Source organism: Papaver somniferum, chromosome 1 (assembly GCF_003573695.1).
Source record: "Papaver somniferum cultivar HN1 chromosome 1, ASM357369v1, whole genome shotgun sequence".
In the NCBI taxonomy this organism is placed as follows: domain Eukaryota; kingdom Viridiplantae; phylum Streptophyta; class Magnoliopsida; order Ranunculales; family Papaveraceae; genus Papaver; species Papaver somniferum.
Window position 1 is genome coordinate 166,846,887 of NC_039358.1, and position 24,921 is coordinate 166,871,807.

Below are 24,921 nucleotides of genomic sequence, written 5' to 3' on the forward strand. Positions count from 1 at the left end.
TCAAGCGACTCTTAACATGAGTTTTGATTCACTAAAATATGACAACCAAACTTGACATACCAACGCTTGGTGGGTTCATCCGAGCAATGCTCTAACAAACTTTACTCCAACCTCTAAGGTAGTCTCCTTTAGAAATTGAGATATCTTTTTCCCCTAAAAAAAATCTTGTTGTATCTTGTTGATACTATATGTCACCTCCACCGGAATCTGAAAACAGTTCACCTGGTACATAGTGGTAGTAGAAGTATGAATAAGAATTGACTTAGCAGCACAAGACATATTCTCGAAATTCCAATTTTGAGGTTTATTGTCCACTCTATAGAAATGATTTTTGAAGTATGTGCGAAAAGCGGGGAACCTAAACACTATCTATAGTATTTTGGTGCGAGTTAGTGCTAAAAAGGATACCAGACTTCTCGAAACCGACCTGAAACGGTGTTTAAGTCAGTGAATTTTTTTAAATGTTCTCACCTTCTGATCTAGAGGCGGAAGAAAAGATCAAAAAGTCATCGGCAAAATTCAAGATGACTCGTACCTGAGATGCTACAAAATACAAATACTAGCAATCATGTTCTTAATATTAGAGGTATAATTCTTTAGAAACTAAGTGACGACTCAGCCAGACCTGCATAAGAACTAAGATCCCAGATTGCCAAATGTAGCCGATGATGTACGTGTATAGTCTGTAGACACATGAGAATAATGCATCAAAAAAATAATAATGTAAAGGACACATAAGAACAAGATGTTGTCGCTTAAAAGCTCCCACAATAAAGCGCTTTTGAGATCTTTAAAGGAAGAAGGTTAGATTAGATGCAATTAGGAAAACATCCAATCTAAAATATCGGATATGATCTAGAAACTTACAAGTAAGTAACCCATTTGAGTATTGAATATGGACATTGAATCTTGGTGTCAAGTGATTATCATGTCTGTTTTGGTTGCGGTGGTTCTGAATTCTCATACTCCTATTACTATATCTTCTTCTTCATCATCCTCTTTCTTCCCACAAGAGTCAACATCAAAGCTCTGAAGTCAATGCAAAAATATTGAAAACTTTTGACGACTTGTTCACTTGTTTCTGCTCATCATAATCATCAGCAAAAGAAAGAAATTCCAAGTTGAACCAATAAGATATTTTTCTTTTGTCTTAAAAATATTTTAATTTTGGGTACATGGTAATGTAACCCAATCAAAACCAACCACTAGAAAACAAATAAACAAACAACAATAGTAAAGGAAAATACTAGGGAGGGAGAGAAAGTAAGTAAGAGAGGAAAAACCAAAACTAATAAGCAAAGCAAAGCAAAGAAAAGAAGAGAAGAAAAGGAAAACAAACTATCTCATCTCTTTTCTTTTCTTTTCTTTCTTCTCTTCTCATCTCATCTAATCTAATCTAATCAACCTTGTTCTTCACTCCTCTCTATCTCTATATACAAAGGGGGTCTGAAAATTAAGCTCATTGTTTAATTTATTTTCATTTTCTTTTCTTTTTTTGTTCTCTGGAGGAGGAGGAGGAGATAGAAACCAGAACAAGTAATGGAGAACTTGTCATCATCATCATCACCAAGACCACAAGAGATGAGAGAAAACCCATCACCAAAAAGCAATGGGAGTAACAGTAGCAGTAGCAGCAGTAGTAACAGTAATGGAGTTCAACCACCTTTAACACCAAAAACAATATCCAGATCTGAAACTAATGCATACCCAACAACTTTCATACAAGCAGATACATCATCTTTTAAACAAGTAGTTCAGATGTTAACAGGATCAACAGAAACAGCAAAACAAGCATCAAAATCAAATTTTGATCCATCAACAAAAAACCCAATACCACCTATCAAAACAGGGCCTAAGAAGCAAGGTTTTAAACTATATGAGAGAAGAAACAGTATGAAAAATCTCAAGATTAGTCCATTAATGCCTGGATTTATGCAACAGACTAACTCTGGGTTCTCACCGAGGAATCAAGAGATCTTATCACCAAGTATACTTGATTTTCCTTCGCTTGTTCTTAGTCCTGTTACTCCTTTAATTCAAGACCCATTTAACAGGTCTTCTCCTTCATTAACTTCTATGGGTACTACTAATTCTGTTGGCGTGGCTGAAGAAAGAGCAATTGCAGGAAAAGGTTTTTATTTGCATCCATCCCCGAGAGCTTCGACACCTGGAGCTACAGAACCAAGGCTACTTCCTTTATTTCCTGTTACATCACCGAGAGTTTCAGGTTCTTCTTAAATTTAAGTTTTGAAATGCGTAAGCTCTCTTTATTTTCCATATAATGAATGAGTACTACTTGAATTAATTTGAAGAGAGGGAAAAAAAAGAGATGGAGATCTTATCTCAATTGTACAATTTGATCCCTTCATTTTGCTTGTTTTATTATCATAGATAGAGATCTATGAATATGAGATTAAAGATCTCTTAGAAATGGGCTTGGATTGTTTTTTCTTTTTTCTCTTCATTTTTCATGGATTTTATAAGAAAATTTACTACTTTTTTTCTTTTTGCTTTCTTCCTCTCTGTTTGTCTATGAAAGTATCTGAGCTTTCTCATTTGCAAAGGAAGTAAAATGAAATCTTGCTTTTGCTATTAATTGTAACTGAAAGATTGCTATTACAGTTTGAGTTTTCAGAATTCAACTTATAAAAAACAAAATAACAAGATTGGACCTTGATTTGTATCAAAAACTGTGTAGAACGTGTGTGTATAGAGTGTGAGAAAATTTCACCTTTTTTTTTTGTTTTGCATTTTGGGATTATAGCAATGGCAATGTCCTTCTTCTACCAACTCTCGCAAAGAGTATTAGTCCATTCACTGTATGTGTTTGATTTGTGAATGTGATTGGCTTACTACTGAGGTTTGTAAGGAAGACCATAACTTGAATGAACCAAACCAAACTATACAAAACCGAAAGTTATTGTGAAAGATACCCATTTTAGGAGAGATCTCAAGACAACGGCATACTCTTAAGTTTGTACTGTATTGTCTACAGATTTCAAATTTCAAAACTTGCCATTGCATGTGGGGTTTACAGCATGGGTCCGAAAAAGTTTCTCAGGATGATTGAATGAATGATCATAGCCATCTGATTTCTCTCAGAACTATTTTATAGATAGATTTGTTGTTGAAGTTGTGGTAAGCCTGACTGACGCTCTCTGTCTGCACAACAAGTACACAGAATGGTCACTTGATTTGTGCAGGTCATTCGGATAGGCTATCTTAAGTTAAGGTAGGTCCAATCAATTCTTTTGGACCCACATTTCTTCCTTCCTATGGGGTCGCCAATCAGTGGAGTAGTGGGGTATATTGAGAAAACAGGATAGAAAACGGTCCTACCAGTCCAAATTAGATCCCTCAAGCTATGTTTGATCAAATTTCCGTTTGATCAAAGCATGGGACAAGATCAGAAACACCCATCATGGTATCACGACTGTTGCCGTTTTTATCCTTTTGTGTATTTGATCAAGGAATGTATAAGATATCAGATGGTTGGGAAACACCTATCATGAGTCAGATGTGGAGCAAGGGAGTGATGTTAGACCTAACTCAATAGTGTGCTCAGCTATAGATTTTCCTTTATAAATAAATGTTGTAGTGGGGGGAGAAAGAGAGAACCTATAAAAAGAGTAAAGGAAGCCCCTGACCCTATCTTTTAATTCTTCTCACTATGATAACAAGTGAAGAGCTAAGAAAATTCAACTTTGAATTGATCATACGAAGACTAGGAAAAAGCAAAATTGGTTTTCTTTTTTGAATGTGAAAATCTTCTTTTTTTGACTTGAAAACAGACAAAAAACCTAATAATGGTGGAGAGACACACGAGAAAATAATTTAGAGAGTGGGGCTTGTTATGATGAGGATGAACTGAGTAAAGAGAGTTGAAAAAAGAAAAGGTTGCTACCTCTTCTTCACTGCCTTAATTTTGTGTGGGTATTAGCCACTTTGGAGCAATAACAGGTGGGCAAATTCATTAATGGAAACTTTGACCTGCAACTGGGAATGCAAAACGTTGCTTAGACAAATGAAGTCTGAATTGTAGTATTTAAAGATGCTGAAAATACAGCAGTAATGAAGCCCATATTTAAAGAAATATGCTGCCAGAGAAAAGAAACCCACTTTGAGCAAAGTCAAAAGGAATGCACAATGGTAAGGTGATAACCTGCTTTATTGATAAAGGTTTCTTTCAAGAGGGTAAAGGATGTGTGAACTTGTGAAGTATAAATCTAAAAATATTGAAACATCCCACAAGCTAATGTCATTTCTTACGGCAGTTGGAGAAATATGAAGTTTGTATGACTTGGACTTTGAAAACTCTAACAAACCCCATTTACGTCAAGACATTTATTGATTCATTTATTAATCACAACATTGTGCCACATTAATAAGATTACAGAAAATTAATTTGGACCTCAGATTTCTGAAAAGGATGTCACTGTTTTAAACTCGTGGGTTTCTGGAAGAGGTGCATTTCCCGGTCGGACAGAAATGATGACCTCCAAACCTGAAACGTTGGTCAGATAAAGAGTATTGTTAGAAAGGTATCATTTTAACTGGTTGTAACATACAAGTTACCAACAAGGTTAAAACAATACATCATGCAACAAAAAGATCTGAAAGTCAAATCCAGTATTGTAAATTTTGATGGTGGAGAATGTGATAAAATATAACTGATGAGATGTAGAACATGACTAGTTAAACCAACTGTTAGCAACAAACTCCAAAACGCGCGGTACTTTAGTTTTCCAATGTTTGTGTCATAATTTAGAATCCGCATAGCTTGATAAAATCATATCATCTTTAATCTACTGAAAAGTGACATAAAATTTTGTAATGAAAAGTGATCAAGTCCTATTCTCTTATCTACTCCATTTAACGAAGCTTTGCTTATGTAGCTGCGGCATCAGTACAGAATGCCTTTCTTAAGTGCGGCTAATGCTGTAAGGTTCAATTACTATGGTTGCTGTGAGCTGAACTACATACCAAGACCGATGAGACGCTAAAGTGAAATACCGCATTTGCTGGTTTGTTTCAATTAAGCCGTTTTCATGACACGGCAATTAAAACTTCCCATTATGTCCTGCTATGCTATGCACTTAAATACTACACACTTTCTTATACTTCTGAGTTCCACCTCTGGCCACATGAAGATGACCTACTGCTGATTATTTTAAAGATTGACCTTTAAAATGTAGATCGAAACCATCTGATACCATCATGTATATCTAAATCCTATCTAAGTCGCAAGGTTCATGCACATAAACATAAGCGTATGACTCCAAAGATGAGCACGTTATATAGATACTAGGTTTGCTGCTATTAACTTTCATGAAAGATTTGAGGGACAAAATATGCGCACAGATATTTACCTGCTTCCTTTGCAGCCACGGCTTCTTGAAATACATCTGTTACAAATAAGATCTCTGATGGATTATCCACACCCAACGACTGGGCAATCTCCATGTAACTACGAGTTTCTCTTTTGTTTCTGTCCATACAAGTATCACAGATTTAGAACGGTTCATTTCATAGAGAGATACAACAAAGATGAAATAAAGCGTGATATCTTACCCTACTGTGGTATCAAAAAATCCACATAAATACTTTCTCAAGTCTCCATAGATTGAATTGCCAAAGAGAAGCCGTTGAGCTTCCCTGCTACCACTGGAATATATGTATACCTACATTTTGAGAAATGATAATGATTATTAACAACAGCTTTACTACGAGTTAGATAGTTCAATGCAATCATAACAAAGAAAGGGGAAAACCCAAAAGCACGGTACTAACTTTGATGCCTGAATCCGTCCACCTTTTAAGAGCTTGTGGTACATCCTCAAAAACTATTGCCTTTAATTCATTATTTTCAAATCCAGTTCTCCATATATGACCCTGCATAAGTGCACAGTAACGAGTATAAAAGCTAGATTACAGGAATCCACTTCTGCAGCGTACCTTTTTTTATCATAGAACTCTGTTTACCTGCAATTCTTTAAGAGAGGTAATTTTTCTGTCAGCTTTAATCATAGCTTCGACGTTGGCTACCAAAGAATCAATCACTTCTTCCTTGCCAGCTTCATCAGGGGCAATGGGCAGGGCACCAACAACACCTTCTTTCAAATCACTCTCAACCTGTGCAAAATGTTAGACTACTTTACAACGGGCATTCGAAAAAGTAAGCCTAAACTGAAAATCACTTAAAGATGTTTTTCACAGGAAGAAAGGGAGAGAAGGAAAAAACTTCCATTATCTCACATTAAATTAGATGTGCTTCATATCACAATTATGCAGTAGGATTATCTCCTCATCACAAGCATCTTAAATAAATTGCTTACACAGATTAAAAGTGAATGGAAACATATGAAGCAATTAAGACTTACTTGAGCACGCAACAACTTAATATCATCTTTGGTTTGTTGAGTATCATATGTGGCAGTTAAATGCTTCCTCACATTATCACGAGCATATGGGAAAAGAACTTCAGTTACAAATGTTATAGGAGTTGTTGTCCCTTCAATGTCAAGAACAACACAGCGCTGCATATGCAAAAAAAAAAAAAAAAAAAAAAAAAAAAAAAAAAAGATTAATGGAACCATAGGTGTAACATCATGAAGAACGAAACCGCCAAACTAGGATCTAGCATTCTGAAGTAAAAAAGATTCCTTGGTACAGAAAACCTAAGATTAACATAAGACTGGTTTGATCTTGTAAATGCAGAAATTCCTATTATTATTTTGTGAGAAGCAGAAACAAATGTTTCTTGTAAGCAACAGAAGGCATTAAAAAAATAGACACATACGTGGGGTGGATCAGCTCCATTACCACCTGTCGTAGCCCTCGTCTTAACATTACTATCACCATAGTGAAGTTTTTTGACGCTTTGAATTGGACCATGGGTTGGGGTCGACCAATCTAAGCCCAATTGATAGAGTTTGATAGCAGCCTCGAAGACATAGTGATAGCATTCCGCCTGATCAAGTTTTGCAGACCAGTTAGATTAAAGATAATAGATATATTACTCGTTAAATTCTTAACAGAAATAAGAGATTCACCATCTTAAAAAGTAAAAAACTTACTAGAGGGGAACATAAACACAATTGCATATACTGATTGGACCAATATGACTATAATATATACAGATATATGCATATATATTAATGCGCTTAACTGGCGAACATATATTTGGTTTATGCATAAAAATCAAACTCTTCTATGAGTTCAATTACACACTAGGAGAGGAAGAAATCAGATGATGTCTCCTTAGATTTCACATGAGCAGTTTAAGTGAAGTGAAGCTTCAAAAGAAGTGCATAGCAAGGTGAGGGGGAGTTAAAAAAGGCCTGACTATGGGTGGATACATTTGTTAACAAGAAATAGACATTAGAATTGCAGCTGGTTAACTTTGACATTTGACCAGAGTAAATCAAGCAAAATCAAGGGCAACTAATCGGTTCACCGGATGTGTGTGTGACTAAACAAAATCCAGTTAAACTAAGCTTAAATAATAGGATTGGCAATTTTTAGTAAAATGTTAGACCAAAAATATCAAATCCTCACAGTCTGTTCTTAACTTCAGTAACTCAAATTACAAACCGAAGGTCATTCATTTGGATAATATCACTCAGAAATTTCAGCACACAAACCTGAGTCTTTGCATTAATCCAGGAGTCACCCCATATGTAGATCCCGTGATTACGGACAAGCACTGCTGTGGTTTTGGGATAGGCTTTAATCTGCAAGCAATACCAGTGTGAATAATGTCTCTGGCAGATAATAGACCAACCCTAAAGGACAACAAATACAAAAGGCGAAAATAAATAAACTATACCGCTTCAGCAAGAGAATCTGTGAGCTCACCCTCATGGGCAGTATTTTCCACAATTGGGACAACAAGATCATCATGATATCCATGGCCTTGAATTCCCTTTATCATCTCCATGTGAGTAATCTGCAAAATAACAAGGATTAACAACATGCCCAAAGGCAAAAGTGAATAATATGAGATCTTTTCATTCTTTCTATCTGATTGAAATATAATTATCCAATTTACTAATAAAGTAAAAACTTTACCCGAAACTCTTTAGCATTTGGGTTAAGCATCGTCACAATGCAAGACTCCATCCCGTGACTGTGAATTACAGCACCAGCATTTCGCATCTGATATGCCTGGAAAACCACCAACAAAAATGAGTCGTGTTACAAGGTATTAATCAAATTAACTAGCTCACATAAAAAAACTAAACACTCTTCTTAAAAAGTGGACGCCCCATAGTGATCATTTATCCATCATTTTAGTTCCAGAGTTCAAACTGCAAAACAATAACCATTTGGGCACTACGAGATTTCAATAGAGCCATAATTTACCTCTAGGAAATTCAATAAAAATCGGCAATCACAAAATAATTTTAGGTCAATCCCATTAACAATCATCATTTATAGTCCACCAAAAGTAAATTAATCAAACGGAATCCAAATTCCAAAAGGATTTAGAAAAACAAGGGCGAAGAAACAAACCTTCATAAAAAGAGGAGCACAATCAGTACACTTGGGAGGTTTTTGAGGGTACGGTTTAAGAGTAGGTGTAGATAGAACAGAACCAGTTGATGAAAGTACATACATATCTTCAGGTACCATTCTTTCTTTTTGAACACCTAAATCCCAAAAACACAATCAAAATTAAACAACTCTTTCAGATTAAATAAAATAATCGGGAGTAAGAGAAATCGAAAGAGATAATTATTACCAGAAGGAGACATGACAATGATTTGTTGAGGTTTAGGGATTGACTCATCATGAACTTTAAGAGTAATACTACCACCAGTACCAGAAACCCAACCAAGTGAATAAAAGTGACGACACAGTTCAGCAACTAACGCCATAGATTCAGTTACTTGTTTGCCCTGTAAGTATGCTTGTGATGTTGTTGCCATTGATACAACACCATTCATTGCTGCCAGAATCTTTGTTTCTTTTTCTCGCTCTTCTGTTTTGTGGAGGATAGTTTTGGTTGAGACTTTTGAGTTCAGAATCTTTAGGCAGTGAAGAAGAGGGGTGTATTTATTTCTTAAAGAAACTGTACAGTGTACAAGGACTATATTCCCGTTCGTATAAACGCTGTGAAGTGTGATCCTATTTTACTGCATATTTGGGGGAAATTTATAAAACATCCCTGTCTTGACGAGTGCGAATTCGTGCATACTTTTTAACGAGTGTATATTTCACATTTTAGTCTCTACCCTTAATTTAATTTAGGAAGTTATGTAACGAGGATCGTGATTCTAAACATGGAGGATAATGGGGTCATCAGTTAAATAATCAACCAGAAGAATATGTGAAATATACATTCGTTAGAGGAGTGTGAACAGATTTGGACTCCTGTCTTGACTATTTACTACTACTATTTTTTACGGAGAAAATACTGGTTAAATGTGAGGCGGTAGTTATCCTACCCGTAGAAATTCTTAAAAATTCCTGAATTGGTTAAGTTGAACTGAGTTTGCCCATACCCCGAATGGTGTAGCGATTTTGAATTTGGCTCGACGAACCTGAAAAATGTTGTAAAAAGGTCAATTCATCGTCAAGCAAAATCCCTCCAGATACTTGGGAATAATGAATCATTTTTAGAAAATGATGTAACAAACCTAAAACCGATGTAACGATCCTGAACTGGACTCAACAAATCTAAAAAATAAGGTTATATTAAAAAAGAAAAGAATTTACAACCCAGGGAGGATACCAACACTTACATTACAAGTGCATTATCGTATCCCAGTTAAACAATATTGAGTTTACATCAACATCTTTGAATGTTTTCCTATCATGAAGCCAAAGAACAACAAAATAATTTGTTTAATAAGTAGAACTTTTTCTGACATCTTTCTATGTCGGGCCTCAAAGGATCTATCATTTCTTTTCGTCCAGATGTGCCATTTCTTTCCGTCCAGATGTGCCAAACAATTACATAATGAATCTTCTCTCACACATCCTCACATTTTCCTCTTAGTTTATGTTGCGACCAAATATCAACAAGCTAAGGAGAGTAGCAGGCATGACCCAATTAACTCCAAAATATCCCATAAAATTCATCCAGACATCATAAGAGACCTTATAATGTTGAAACAAATGATAAGCAATTTTCACCTTTTGCAGACAAAGGTGACAAGATTCAGACGACGTATTGACTCTTGTGTCTGAGCAGAGAAAGAGTAAGAAAGAGATTTATGAAAAGTAGTCCACGCTAAAAATCTCACCTTGTGTGGAATCTATTTTTTTCCAAGCATGCTTCTGAAAAACACAATGATTCACATCCTCTATCTGGAGTGCATATGTCTTCTTTACACTGAATTCACCTTGAAAAGAAATGATATCCCCTTCATCCATAAAGTCTGGTGCAAGTCGTAGTTCATTACATAGAATATCTCATTCTAATTGTTCTACCCATTCATAGTCCTTCTAGTATTACACTCTAATCTTCCATGATTTATCATTTCAGATATAGATCCATTTTTGTCTCTGCACACCTTAACAACAGATGGGAATTTATCCTTTAATATACCATTTGTACATCAATTATCTAACCAGGATCTGACCGACTTACGATTCTTGACCTGCAGCTCACAACCATCCTGTATCAAAGAGCTAGATTTCAAAATGTTCTTCCAGAAACCTCTACCCTGAGGTAATGCATCATCAACTAGAAAAATGGATCCATGTTTCCTTTGAATTTTTCTTGAACAACCTTCCTCCAAAGTGCGTCTTTCTCTTTGGTAAATCTTCAAATCCATTTAGATAGCAAAACCTTTTTGGTTGGCTTCAAATTCTTCACACCTAGACGCTAGACCACCCGTGCATTTTGGAGTACAAATTGTCTTCCAAGACACCCAACACATATTTTTCTTGTCTTCTGTTGAATCCCAAATAAAGTTTCTCATGATCCTAGTCATTTTCACCTCTACAACTGCAGGTAAATGGATTAGAGGAAAAAAATAAATAGGCAAGCTAGCGAAGCAAATTTTAATAAGGATTAACCTACCAACCTTGTTCAAAATTTTTCTATTCCACAAAGCTAATCTACTTTCCATTCTCTGAATAACAACCTCCCAAATTAAAGTGTTCCTTACTGTAACCCCCAACGACAACCCCAAATACTTTATAGGCATAGACTCCACCTTGCAGCCAAGCTCCATCGCCAAATCACTAATAGATTCATCTGCACCTACACTTATAATTGAGCTTTTGTACAGATTCAGCTTCATCCTTGTCAGCATCTCAAAAGTAGACAGAATAAGCAGCAACCTTCTCAATTCAACACTAGGGTATCATCTTCAAACTGCAAATGAGTCACCTCAATACCATTTTCAGCAACCTTAAAAGATATTGAAACTCTTGTGTGGAGATGGGCATTTATGTAAACTCATGTTGGTGGTATATTGGTATATCAATAGCTCATGGTATATTGAATTTTTCGACGAGAACATGTGCAATATTGTGGGCCCTGACTGAGCATCTAACTATGGGAATACTTTTATAAGTTTACACAAAAATGGGGATACTTGATAAATTAATACTCCTCTGTACCTAATTAGATGACCTATTTGGTTTTAAGTTTTGTCCCATAAATAGATGACCTATTTTTATTATTATAAGAAATATGTATAATTTGATAGTTATGTTTATATTCGTTACGTAGGTGTTTTAAAATGCTTATCAAGGGTATAAAGTTTACGAAAAACCGTGATATAGTTTAAGAGATAAATCATTTCTAAGTTTTACTAACATTCTTATCTTAAAAATTGTGCAAACTACAACTAGGTCATCTAATTAGGGATGGAGGGAGTATTTAAATGAGGGTATTTTGAAGAATTTTCCTTACATTTTACCCATGTATAGAGTGCACAGGTCGTCAATAATTCATCAAAACAACAACAACTAGGGTGTCAGGTATCAATTGTCCAATTCCACCTAAAAACTACTTTCCCATGTTTTTTTTTCTTTGGAAGCGGTCATAACCAATATTACAGTAGAAATGAAAAAATCAACGTGAATCAGTAAAAGGCTTCGATGTAAATGAAGTGGTTAAAGATGAGACCATCGGTTTTGAGTAGTAGCCATTAACAGTCTTAAAAGACCTTTTTAAGAAGGCTATTATTGGGGTGTCACCATCCAACAGAGAGGCTTTACTTGGATATTTAGTGACCAAAAATCTGGTTATGGGGTACTTTTGACTCAATAGCAACTGTCCAAACTACCCTTCAATTAAAATTAAAACTTAAAAACAGAAACAAAACCTAATTTTTATTCTTCATTCTTCACATTTCAATTGCTCTTCTTCTTCCTCTCCTCTTTCTCTTCATCTTTTTCATCGAACAAACCTATGGTGTATGTAAGGTAATAATCGAACATACCCATCTTTGTTTACTTGTTTTTGTGCTTAAAATAGGTTAGATTGAATGAAATCGAAGTAAAATTAGGGTTTTAGTTACTTTTAATTGAATTACGTCTAGGTTTAGTTGAATTCCAACCGTAATTTTCAATTTTACGTCTAGGTTTAGTTGAATTCCAACCGTAATTTTCAATTTTACGTCTAGGTTTAGTTTACTGAATTTTCCTTTCGTCAACCTAACCGTAAATTTCAATTTTACGTCCAGGTTCCTTTTAATTCCAACCGTAGAAATTGATTTTACGTCCAGGTTTGGGTTGATTCCAACCGTAGAAATTGGTTTTACGTCCAGGTTTGGATTGATTCCAACCGTAGAATTAATTATTATCTAATAAAATTAAAATTAACTAAAGAGTTGTTCGGTCATTACAAAATTATTTGAGATAAGGGGTTTTTGATATTACTTCTGGATGACCCATTTTTGTCCTATTAGGTGACGCCCCTCTAATGGAATGTGACGCCCCAATAATAACTTCCTTTTTAAATATTGCATCAAGGATCTCACGTTTTTATTGCATTATGCCCATAGTTATATTAGCTATCTAGAAAATTGCCAAGTGGTTTGACACTCACCTTATGAACTGGGAGTCGAGGTCGAGGGTTTAATTCTTCCTAATGATCATTCTCAAAATAAAATAAATATTTTATCCCGGCTACAAATGGACGAGGAGGTTTATGGTCTTAATCTGCCATAGAAATTATGTGTATAAAAGAAGAAAATTATTTGAATACGATCCCACAATTCACTTTTAAATTTTCACAGTAAAAATCCTATTTTTATAGGATAGAAAGTGCAAGTAATTTTGTTTCTAAAAACTGTAATGTTGGCGCCCACATTAAGGAGTCTCAGTTGTAATCAAATTTCACTTGTCGAGATAATAAGAAAATTACTTAAATAAAATGCACACAGTTGGTGTTGGTAATCCCAATCATTACTACTAAGATTTAGGTTGATAGACAACTTATGCTATAATGAAAACAGAAAAATTTAATAAGAAAAATGTTTGATGGTGCATGCTAATTGCTATGTTACGACACTCTGTTACTAAATTTCGTCTCTAAAGTTATGTTATGGGTGGCGACATTGTGTCGATGGTTCTCGTTGCCAAGCAGAATCTAATATAATCTTCAACATTTTCTAATTAATTTTTTTTTATATAGTAATACATTTAATATTAATTCATATACATAAGCTAAATTTAGTGGAATTTAATATCCTTTTTTTTAAAGAAATCATTTTTTTAAGCTTAAATTTAATATTTTAGTATATGCAACTACACGAATAACTTAGTAGTTAGAGTTGGACCACATATACGTGAAAATTATTACTTGTTTTGAAGTATAGTTGTACACTATCCTGTGGGATTTTATAACAAAAAGTGGTTACTACGTGTCTAGAGAACTATTTCTTTTATAACAAACTAGGTCCCAACAGATAAGGACGTGTATTTCAAATGGATCCTTCGATTCCTACATGTCGTAATGGTCTGAGAAGAATCAAACGATTGATACAAGTCTAAATATTATAATGATTGGTTAATAAACATGTTCTTATCCTCGAATCGCTTAATATTGTGTATGTAAGTCATACAATCCTTTGGGACAAACATAGTTAACCGTTAGAGCAATTCTTACGGGCAACAGAACATTACTTCGTTCACTACTTCAAAAAAATATCATCAAAGGTCATTCACCAAACTTGTAACAAAACTAAAAACACCTAAAATTACTTTAAAATCAATTTGATTAATCTTGCAAAATATGTTAGCATTAGAATTTAATTTTTCTCTTTGATATAAATTATTGGGTTGCCAAATTACATAGATTTGTGTTTATTCATTTTCCTAAAATTTATAATAATATTTAATTCTTGATCCATTTCTTTTCTTGTCTCTTTACCTATTATCATAAACTATTTCTCAAGCATGTATAATTACACGAAGTTGGGGAGAAATGAAAAAAACAGAAATCATGACAAAAAAGGTGAATAAAGAGAGATGTGAGAAATTGAATCGATTACAATTAATTCACGCGTAGCGTAGGGGAGAAATAATGACAGAAACAGATACCATGACAAAAAAGGGGAATAAAGAGAGATGTGGGAAACTAAACCGATTACAATTAATTCGCGTGCAGTCTTGTGTTTGGTCAATTTTTTTATAGGTTTCGTTTCTCTTCCTGCCCCCGGCAAATCTTAAAATCATAACATCTTCTTTTTTGGAAAAATCTGACCTTTAAAAATTTAAAAGTAATTTGAAAACTAAAATCAAATTAAAACAAAACAAAGAAAAATTAACCAAGGGTGACTAAATAATTTACCTATCTTAAGACACCTTTTCTCACCCTACTACCACTACTTCTTTCACCACCACATTATCGTCACCACTCCACCAGTCTCACCAATACCCACCACCATTATCCCCACCGCCGATCCACCACCACCACCCACCATCAAAACCACTATTAATGCTTAATTTACCTATCTTAGACTCATTTTCTCACCCTACTACCACTACTTCTTCCACCACCACATTATCGTCACCACTCCACCAGTCTCACCAATACCACCACCATTATCCCCACAATCACAACCACTATTAATCCTTACTGATATGGTTAATATCAATTATATCTATGTATCAACAAAAATATATTCATTTGATTAATTAAATAAACATTTTTTATGAAATATCAATTGAATATTTATTATTAAATTTTAATTAAACGTGACCATTTATAGCGATAGATTTATTTTCTGCAAGTATAAATTTGATTGTTCTTTATACAAACTAACTTGTCCAAACTTTGTTTTGTATTCTGGAAATGTAATCAATTTTTATTTTAATATTAAAAACCGCGATTTATTCGATCGGATACTATAAATAACTAGGACCCATTTGGGTAATCCAGCGGACATGATCATATTGTCTTATATGATTTAGTATCCTCCTCAAAATATTTGTGTTTTGTCCTTACCAGTTGTGCTAAAAACAGCCAACTACATCTATCACAATAAAATGTTGCCCATTTTGTAAAGACACAAAACTATTATTGTCCACTACTATTCACTAACATCCACCACCGTACGTAAAAACCAGTCATGCCCACTATTTTTTCCACCACCAGTAATGTTCCACCTCCACCACTCATAAATACCCACCATTGTTTCCATCACCCACTGCTTCTTTCACTACAACATTTAAAAATTATTAATATAATATTTAATCGGGGTCACTGTAGTGCAATGGTAAAGTCTTTGGGTGATGATACTAGTTACCTGAGTTCTAAACTCGCCAGCACCAAATTCTTTACCGATCAATATATATATAGTTTTTAATAAACTTATTTATTAATAAAAATTTGTATTTATTAGACTCATTAAATGAACATTTATCATGAAAAGTTAATTAATCATTCATCATGAGCAATTAATAGGACACTAATTAATAAAGTTTATAATGGTTAGTTGAAAAAACCACGGCCGTAGATTTATCCCTCCTAGATAAATCTCGACCGCTCTTTATCTGGCCTAACTTAGCCAAGCTTTGTTTTGTATTCTAGAAAGTTGTTACTATGTGTCTAGAGAACTATTTCAAAACTAATGACTAACAAAAAAGTTGATTTAGTAAAGAATCCTATTATTGGGGTTGTAGAGGGGCTTGGATTTTGGGGCTTAAAATACTACTTGCAACCAAAGTATGGATAGGGAGAGACCTAAATTATGTAAAAGTTCAAAAATACTCTTAATAAATTTAATTTATTACCATTTTTCCTTCCATTAACTAATTAAAAACTGATTAATCTAATCAAATTTTAAAAAAAAAACGAAAATTATTAAAAGAAAGACAAAAACGAAAAAAACAAACAAACTTACCTTCTCATTCTCTTCTCTTCTCTGCTTCTCCTCTCTTTCTTTCCTTCTTCTTCTCTTCTTCGTTTGAGACGATTAATCGTCGATTCAAGAAAAATCATCGTCAATTAAATCGATTGTATAAAATCATGGGGAACAAAAAGAAACCAGCACGAAAATCGTCGAATCCACCTCTTCCTGAACCTGATAAATCAAGTTCTGAAAGTGAAGATGAAACTGAAAATGAAAATCAACAAGAAGTGAACAAAGGAGATGAACTAGCCGCTGAAACTTTCGATATGAGTGCAATAAGGTATGAATCGAAAAACCCACTCTTTATTTAAGTGTTTGGATGCTCACTCAGCTAGTTTCTAAAAATTTAGGGCTGAAAAAACAATTTCAGAAACTGTTTACGGCTGGGAGTTCTATATTTCCCAACCGTAACCACTGTACACTGTTGGGAACACTAAGAACTCCTAGCCGTAACGTGAGCAATACAGACAAGAAATTATAATACCCAACTGCAACCTATAGTTTACGGCTAGGTTATTCCTATCCGTATATTACACTGTGTTTCAAATTTAACTTAGCGGTACGACTTACGGCTGGGTTATTCCTATCCGTAATAGGAAAAACCAAGACGTAAGTTTTACTTCCTAGACATTTTATGTGTCACGGATAGGTCTATTGGTCATCGTCCCATCCGTAAATCTGAAACGGCTGGGTATGTCAACTTTTCATAGTCGTTATTGATTGTCGCGGATAGGAACTTAGAAAAACCTAACCGCAGTCTATTGTTTACGGCTAGTAATAACGTAGCCGTAATAACACTGTGTTCAAAGTAAACTCAGCGGTACTGTTTCCGGCCAGGTTTTTCCTATCTGTAATGGGAAAAACCAAGACGTTATTTATATTTCGTAAACGTTTTTTGTGTCACACAGTTAGATCAATTGTCGCATTTTCGTCCGTAATCCAACTTCGGTTGGGTATTTCTTGGCCATTTGTGTCTCAACGGTTGAAAATGTGTTCAATTCCTAACAATAGTTTGTTGTAACCATCTTTAGTTTGTGATCAATTTTGAACATTGTTGTTTATAATTTTATTTTTAATCAACTTTGAACAGAGCAAATGAGAAGAAGAAGAAGAAAAGAACATAATAAGTAACACCTTCTAATGTCCCGACTCCACAACCTCGTCACGCTAAATCATTGGGTGAAATCGCAAGGAATACCACTTGTGGAGGAAGTGGAGGTGGAGAAATGGAAGGTGGAGGAAATGAAGGTAGACTAAATGAAGGTGGAGGAAATGAAAGTGGAGTTGCCACTGATGGTGGAAAAGAATGTGGAGGAAATGAAAGTGGAGTTGCCACTGATGGTGGAAAAGAAGGTGGAGGAATGGAAAGTGGAGTTTCCACTGAAGCTGTAGGAATTACACCAAATTTAGAGATTGAAGAAACAAACTTGGCCGAAACAAGTGGTGTTGATAAAGGTAAAGCCGTATTGGTGGAGGAAAAGAAGGATAAGAATAAGTATCCACCAAAAGAAACGACAAGACAAATCGTTGAGGTGCCTTTACCTCCCAAGAAGAATGAGAGACGTTGGGGTGCGCCAAGAGATCGTTCCATTTTGATTGGTTACCCGTCTTCATGGGCTGCTAGGGTTTGTGGCACAAAGGTACTAAATCAAATTACATATATGTTATTTTCATTTTATTATGGATTATTAAGTATAACAACCATTTTTTTTTTTTTTTTTTTGTAGTTCCCAGATAAAGCAGTCCCTAAACTAAAGCACCAACAAGGAAAATTTTGGCCGTTAGACAAAGAGCATCCAGATGTGGTAGCTTTGGTAAAAGCTTCAGGGTTATGGTCTGGAATTGAGGCTTTGCAGAAGACATATGATGTTGTAACAGTTTGTGGTTTTAGAGAAAGATTCTGGCCCAAAAATCATGACTTTTCAACTCCCATTCAACGAGATGACTATCACTTCGGATGATGCAAAACCGGTCTCGCTTTGGAAGGAAAAGCTGTGTTTGAGGGTTTCAACAATTCTATTCCTTTTGATCAGCTTTGTGTCTTGACGAAAAACTGTTTTGGGTGGGGCAAAGATGAAGCGGAAGAAGAGTTTGAGATAGGATATGGAGCCCAACCTAAAGTTAAAAGGGAATTTAGTCTACCGGGTGAACGTCGTGAAACAATGAATATGTCAAGAAAGATTAACCTGGTTCGTCTGAGGGAGAAGTTTGAGGATTCTAACCGCAATACTGCTAATGGAGAGGTCGTGATGGACGCAGAAAAAGCTAGACATACATTTATAGCTTACTTGTTGCACGCTCTTGGGACAGTATTCATTCCCGATTCCTCATGAAATAAGGTAAATGCTTGTTATTTGCAGTGGTTGAAGACTCTCAGTCTCGATCCGGAAACAAACAAGGTACCTAGGTACTCGTGGGGCACCGCCCTCCTTGCCAGTGTGATGGACAATCTTTGCAAAGCTTCTAGGTGGAACGAAACACAAATTACGGGATGTGTTGCTCTTATCCAGGTATCTTTTTGTTTTAATATAACAAACGTTTATTTATTTTACTTTTATATATTGGTTTGTGTGTAATATCTTATTTATAATTCTTTTTTTCCCCGTAGCCATGGGCTTACGACCATTTTAAATGCTTGAGGTCTTCTCGGGATACAAAATGGCCTCTAGAAAAACCCACAGGAGGAAGATACCCCTTTGGAGGGACCCAACACAAGGATAAAGAGATGAAAGTGGTCGATATGAGGAAAAATTTGGATGCTTTGACAATTGATGATGCGGTTTTTGATCCATATTTGTAAATTGATGAGGATAAAGAAGATGAAGTTGGTGATAGAGTATTTTCAAATGTGGCGACCTATGTGGGACCTTTGTTTCATTCAACTGGGTTCGTCATTTTGGATCCTCGTAGAACGCTCCGCCAAATTGGTGTCCAAAAAATTGTACCTGAAGACTCTAGTTTTACACTGAGCGTATCCAACTCCCAATTTAAGGACAAAGATGTCATATTGAACTATGAACGAGCACCGTTGATCGAGCATTGGAATGCTCATTCCGAAAAAGTAAACCAAATGAGTAGAAGAGCGCTTGAAGCTTCTCATGGGACTTCCGAAGTGGATGCGAATTACATAGGATGGTATCAAGAGTGGGCTCATCCTTATGTGGAAAATTTGGATACGGGGGCGCAAAGACATTTCAAGTAGGCAGAGAAAGAGAGTTCAAAATCAAAGACATCAATGAATGAAGAACATGTTTGGGAGAAGATGGTGGTACGTATACTACTAATTATGTTTGTATGTTTATTTTTTTTAATTATCTATGAATAATTACAGTATGTGTATTTGATATGAAAAAATAGGTTGAACGAGTTAATTGGGTGGCCAAGGACATTACCCGTATGATTAATTCGGGTGAGAAGTTAACGGTCCCTGAACAAAGATTACTCCGGAATCGAGTTAAAGGCTTAATAATCCCTGAGAAAGAAGGTCTGAAAAGACGAGGGTACCCAAATATACCTCAATCTAAAACTTTTCCACCTATAAGTCCTTTCTCCGATAGTGATTGTCTATGGACTGAGTCGAGACAATACAACTAATCGGTTCACACTTCGTGTGATTGTCTATGGATACGAGATCGAGACAATACGACAACAAGATAACTTGCGTGATTGACTATGGGTACAAGATCGAGACAATACAACAACGAAGTATGTTTACTTGATAATAGGTTCAGACTTAACCAAACACAATAGGATTGCTATCAAGTAATTAAGAATTAACGTTTGTTTATTTTACTTCTAATTATAATAAAACACTTATAATTGCGGAAATAGAAAAGTAAAAGACACAACAAGATTTTGTTAACGAGGAAACCGCAAATGCAGAAAAACCCCGGGACCTTGTCCAGAATTGAATACTCTCAGGATTAAGCCGCTATACAAAATCTAAACCAACTTCGTACAGTTGAGACCAAGAAACTAAACCTATTGTTATAGCATTGCTCGGTCGAACTCGCATAGGTCTTGATTTTTAGTCTACTATCTCAAGCATGTTTGTCAATGTTGTCAATGTTGGTCAATGTTGGTGATTAAAACTATAAGTCTTGATTTCTAGTCTACTATAGCTAAGTATTGGACTAGGATATAAAGTGTAGTTGAGCTCAAGAACTCCATGACAATCATCATACAAGACGAATGACTACTCAAGGAACTGGTGGATCTTCATCGACTAAAAGGTATGTGGAGACTTGAACTTATCTGTCACTCAAAAGTCTATCTACTCTATCTCCTATTTTGAGACAAAAGTCGTTTTGCTATATAGACTTTGATTATACACATTTGCTATTTCGAGCCGAGTTTATATCGCCTACCTATTTCTCGAAATATTGTTAGTAAGCTTTTTCTTTGGCCAAGTTCATCTTTACCTAGTGACGAAAGTCATGTTATGTTTCAATCACTTTGAAAAATTCTCTGACGAAAAATGCTTTGTGAATAACAACTATGTAACGTCCTCTGAGAATGTTTCAATGATTGAAATGAGAGCTTAGACTATATAACCAATGATGGATATAATAATTGTGTGGTAACACATATATGTATAAGTCCTTTTTCTTTGAACCGAATTTGCGAACTTTGTTGATCAAGAGAACCGGAATAATGACGTGAGCTAAGTCCGCGAACTGGCGGAAGTTCTCAACCCGAGAATATCTGCTAGAGTTTGTGAACTCCTTCCGGGAACTTAAGTCCGCGAACTAAGTTTGCGAACTTGAGTTGGTTATATCTAAAAACGATTGTTTGTGAACTTATTCATATTAACTAAGGAATGCTAAATGCAACCCGTGGTTATATAGTTCATGAACCGATTCAAGTAAATCAAATCGTTTTTGCTTTGATTGTGTCTTATGTAGTTACATAAGATTTCCTTGCAATTAAACAACTCTCTAACTAGTTCATTTGAGTCATTTGAACTAGTTATGGTGAAGAAGAACATGGTTGATATGAAAGTGCTCATATGGCTAACCATTTGGTTAACTACTGTTGAACCAACAAATGTTCATGTTTGGGTACGGTTACATAAACCCAAAATATTATGTATAACAAGCTAATTTTTTGATCTAACGGTTGAAATATATTAGATTGAATCTAATCAGGTTTTCATCTAACGGTGAATATTGAATGCTTTGTTACCAAGGTAACGTTGATTGCAAACCCTGATTTGAAAGACTATATAAGGGAGAACTCTAGCAACTGGGAAACTTAATCCCCACACCTTCCATGTGATACTAGTTGTATTAGCTAGAGTCGATTCTCCTTTAACCTTAGGTTTTCTTCTTAAACCAGGTTAACGACTTAAAGACTTCATTGGGATTGTGAAGCCAGACCGTTACTACTTTCTCGTGGTTGTGTGATCTGATCTTGTTGATTCTATCGTGTTGATTACAATCGTAATGATTGGCTTGAGATCTTTATCTCCGATATGCAAGATAGAAAAGTAGTCACAAACATCTTCGTCTCATCGTTTGTGATTCCACAATATCTTCTTTCGTTGCGTCGATTAAGATTACTGTGAGGTGATTGATAATACTAGGCTGTTCTTCGGGAATATAAGTCCGAGTTATCAATTAGTTCCTGTTCACCTTGATTTATCAAAAGACGGAACAAAAACTTGTAGGTTTAACTGTGGGAGACAGATTTATCTATTCTGTAGACTTTTATGTGTGATACAGATTTGTTTATTAAAGTCTTCGACTTTGGATCGTAGCAACTCTTAGTTGTGGGTGAGATCATCTAAGGGAATCAAGTGCGTAGTATCCTGCTGGGATCAGAGACGTAAGGAGCTCAAAACTGTACCTTGAATCAGTGTGAGATTGATTGGGGTTCAACTACAGTCCAGACCGAAGTTAGTTTGTAGTAGGCTAGTGTCTGTAGCGGCTTAATACAGTACGGTGTTCAATCTGGACTAGGTCCCGGGGTTTTTCTGCATTTGCGTTTTCCTCGTTAACAAAGTTCTGGTGTTTGTGTTATTTCTATTACGCATTATATTTTGTTATATAATTGAAATATCACAGGTTGTGCGTTTGAATCAATGAATTAGAAATCCGACCTTTGGTTGTTGATTGAATTTGATTGATCCTTGAACATTGGTCTTTGGTACCGTTCAAGTGATTTCTCTTGTATTCAATTAGACTCGCAGATTTCTATTTGATTGAGTAAGAATTGAATCGAGAAAGAGAGATACAACTCTTTGATATACTTATTAAGATTGAGTCTTATTTATTCTCTTGAAAGTATATTGGAGTTTGTCCATACAGATTTCTAAGCGCAATATTGGGTGTGGTTGTTGTACCCCCACTTTTTCACCTATAATTCACCTAGTTCCCTCAGTATCCCTGCGCCTCCAACTTTTAATAAGTCGCGCACTTGGAACAATTCCTTTGGTTCGTATTCCAAACAGTAAGGGACACAACAAATGTGTTCGGTAACAACTCTTTTGAAACAACGTGATATGAGTTTGACAAAAGGCTCTTCCGTTTATCCCAATAAACTCCTTTGTCAGGTTCTTAGTTCTATCTATTTAACAACTTCCAAAGTAATTGTTTAGACTATGCAATCAATACTCTTAATCACAAAGAATTGTATTGATGTCGATCTACTCAACTAATCAATCAAGGTTATCACAAAGATAAACCGATTATAGTTGGATCCCCAGCCGATCAAGTTTTGTATACACCAAAGATTATGAACTCAAATAAGAAATCTTCTTTGTCTTCAAATCTTCTTAGATCTTCAATAAACTCCTGTACACAAACAACTTGAATCTCTTGTGATCAATCACACACAAAACGCAGTCTGTTAACGATGGATTATCACAAGACGCCATTAGATCTACAAACAGTTCTAAAGATCTCCGTCAATACTTCGATCTAGTTTGAGTGAATCTTATATCAGAAGAGAATATTCTCAAGCATAAACAAACTAGGTGCAATCAAAGTTCAACAACCGTTAGTCAATCAAATCAATCAAAAACTAATAATAAACTGCAATTATCTAGTTTCCCACCAACGGTACTCGTAGAGCTTCTCAATCCCAAATAAGTCTTTAAAACGAGCGGTCGTAAGAGATTTCGCCTAATTAGGGTACTTTCCTCTCCGAATAGACAGCTCCACCAGTAACAATATAACTAGGTAATTTTGCTGGATCTGAGGATTAATTTGCTTGAAATGCAAACTTCAATATCTATAGACCAAGGAAGTTTGGACACCAAGGAATTCCCATAAACGAATATTCTCAAAGATATTCAATAAAGCCAAAAACGGTTTTCATAATTCCTGGAAATGCACTGTCCAAATATTGACCGAAATCTCAGTAGAAAATCTCCAATTAGTAAATGCACATTACCAATTTTTATTTTCTAAAGACATGCATTTAATTGCTGGAAATTAAAAGCATATAAAACAAAAAACCTTAATTAAAAGATTCTCAATTTATTTCGATCCGGGATTCTTCTTTAGTTATTAAGGAATATCTTTGAACAATAAAAGATAAGAGTTATTTCACATGTTCAAAGTATGTCGACATCTTTACTTTGTAAATCCTTTTTCATATTTACTATCTTGGAACCGATTTTCCACACTTCCAAACGAGTTTAGAATTGGTTCATCTGACTTCCAAGAACTATGTGATTGATTATCCTATCAAATCACCATTAATGGGTTTCACGGTTCTACCAAAACACAAAACTTCGGTTCTACCTCCATGTGGGTACTAGGATCGGTCACACTAGCTTCCCAAAAATTGGTTGACTAGGTACTAGGATCGGTTACCACATAATTATGGTATTTTACTTGTGATCGGTTGCACAAGTCATAGGATCGGTTACCAATTACTAAGACTTGTTGTACCTCTTACAAGGAACGATTCCACATACTTGTGATCGGTTGCACCTCTTACTAGGATCAGTTCCCCAATGTTTAGAGTTGGTCATACCAATTACAATATATCGATCATACCATCTCAGGTGATTACTTAAGATCGGTTTCACTAATAAAAGTCATACCAATACAAAAGTCAGGCATTGTGAATAGTTTTACCAAGATACATAAACAAGTTATGAGCGGTTATACTAAACACATATATTGGTAATCCAAAGATTCGCAATGAATAACAATACCAATAAGCCTAGCGATTTCCCTTTCGATTCACAAAACAAGTTTATGAATTGTACTTTCTTTAAACGAATGTAAAACATTATTTCCTAGGACGAAATCTTCACCCATACCCATACATAATCACAATAGCATTCATACGATTATGTCGATGTCTTATATACGAAGTTCAAAAGATAGACGTTATACTACGTATTGTAATTCTTTAATACTATGTCTAACTAGAGTATAATCATTCTCAGCTTCGCAGTTATGTTTTCAATATGCACGTGTAGATGGTGGATTTTCGACAAGGGAAAAATCGTAAAACCATAATTATGCATACTCTGGATCCGGCAATCAGATGAGTATTGAGACTCATGTCTCTCAACAAAGCGTGAAAGCTCATGCCATAAAATCTCTGACTGAGAAGGCTGTCTCTCAGAGTATCTGTAGAT

General features: G+C 35.2%; 2 protein-coding genes across 2 annotated transcripts; one reads left to right on the forward strand and one right to left on the reverse strand.

Annotated features, from left to right (window-relative positions):
• Nucleotides 1-1,215: 1,215 nt before the first annotated feature.
• LOC113307187 (VQ motif-containing protein 4-like) lies at nucleotides 1,216-2,632 on the forward strand. The gene has a single exon (XM_026555939.1). The coding sequence runs from the start codon at nucleotides 1,540-1,542 to the stop codon at nucleotides 2,236-2,238; it is 699 nt and encodes a 232-aa protein (XP_026411724.1). The 5' UTR covers nucleotides 1,216-1,539; the 3' UTR covers nucleotides 2,239-2,632.
• Nucleotides 2,633-4,150: 1,518 nt separating this feature from the next.
• LOC113353628 (probable bifunctional methylthioribulose-1-phosphate dehydratase/enolase-phosphatase E1 1) lies at nucleotides 4,151-11,255 on the reverse strand. The gene is made up of 14 exons (XM_026597170.1): nucleotides 11,037-11,255; nucleotides 10,579-10,673; nucleotides 8,744-9,129; nucleotides 8,515-8,651; nucleotides 8,071-8,166; nucleotides 7,829-7,948; nucleotides 7,644-7,733; nucleotides 6,800-6,970; nucleotides 6,381-6,536; nucleotides 5,983-6,132; nucleotides 5,791-5,892; nucleotides 5,572-5,681; nucleotides 5,370-5,488; nucleotides 4,151-4,504 (listed from the first exon to the last, which is right to left on the reverse strand). The coding sequence occupies exons 1-14, from the start codon at nucleotides 11,253-11,255 to the stop codon at nucleotides 4,413-4,415; spliced, it is 2,043 nt and encodes a 680-aa protein (XP_026452955.1). The 3' UTR covers nucleotides 4,151-4,412.
• Between the last annotated feature and the right edge of the window lie 13,666 nt (nucleotides 11,256-24,921).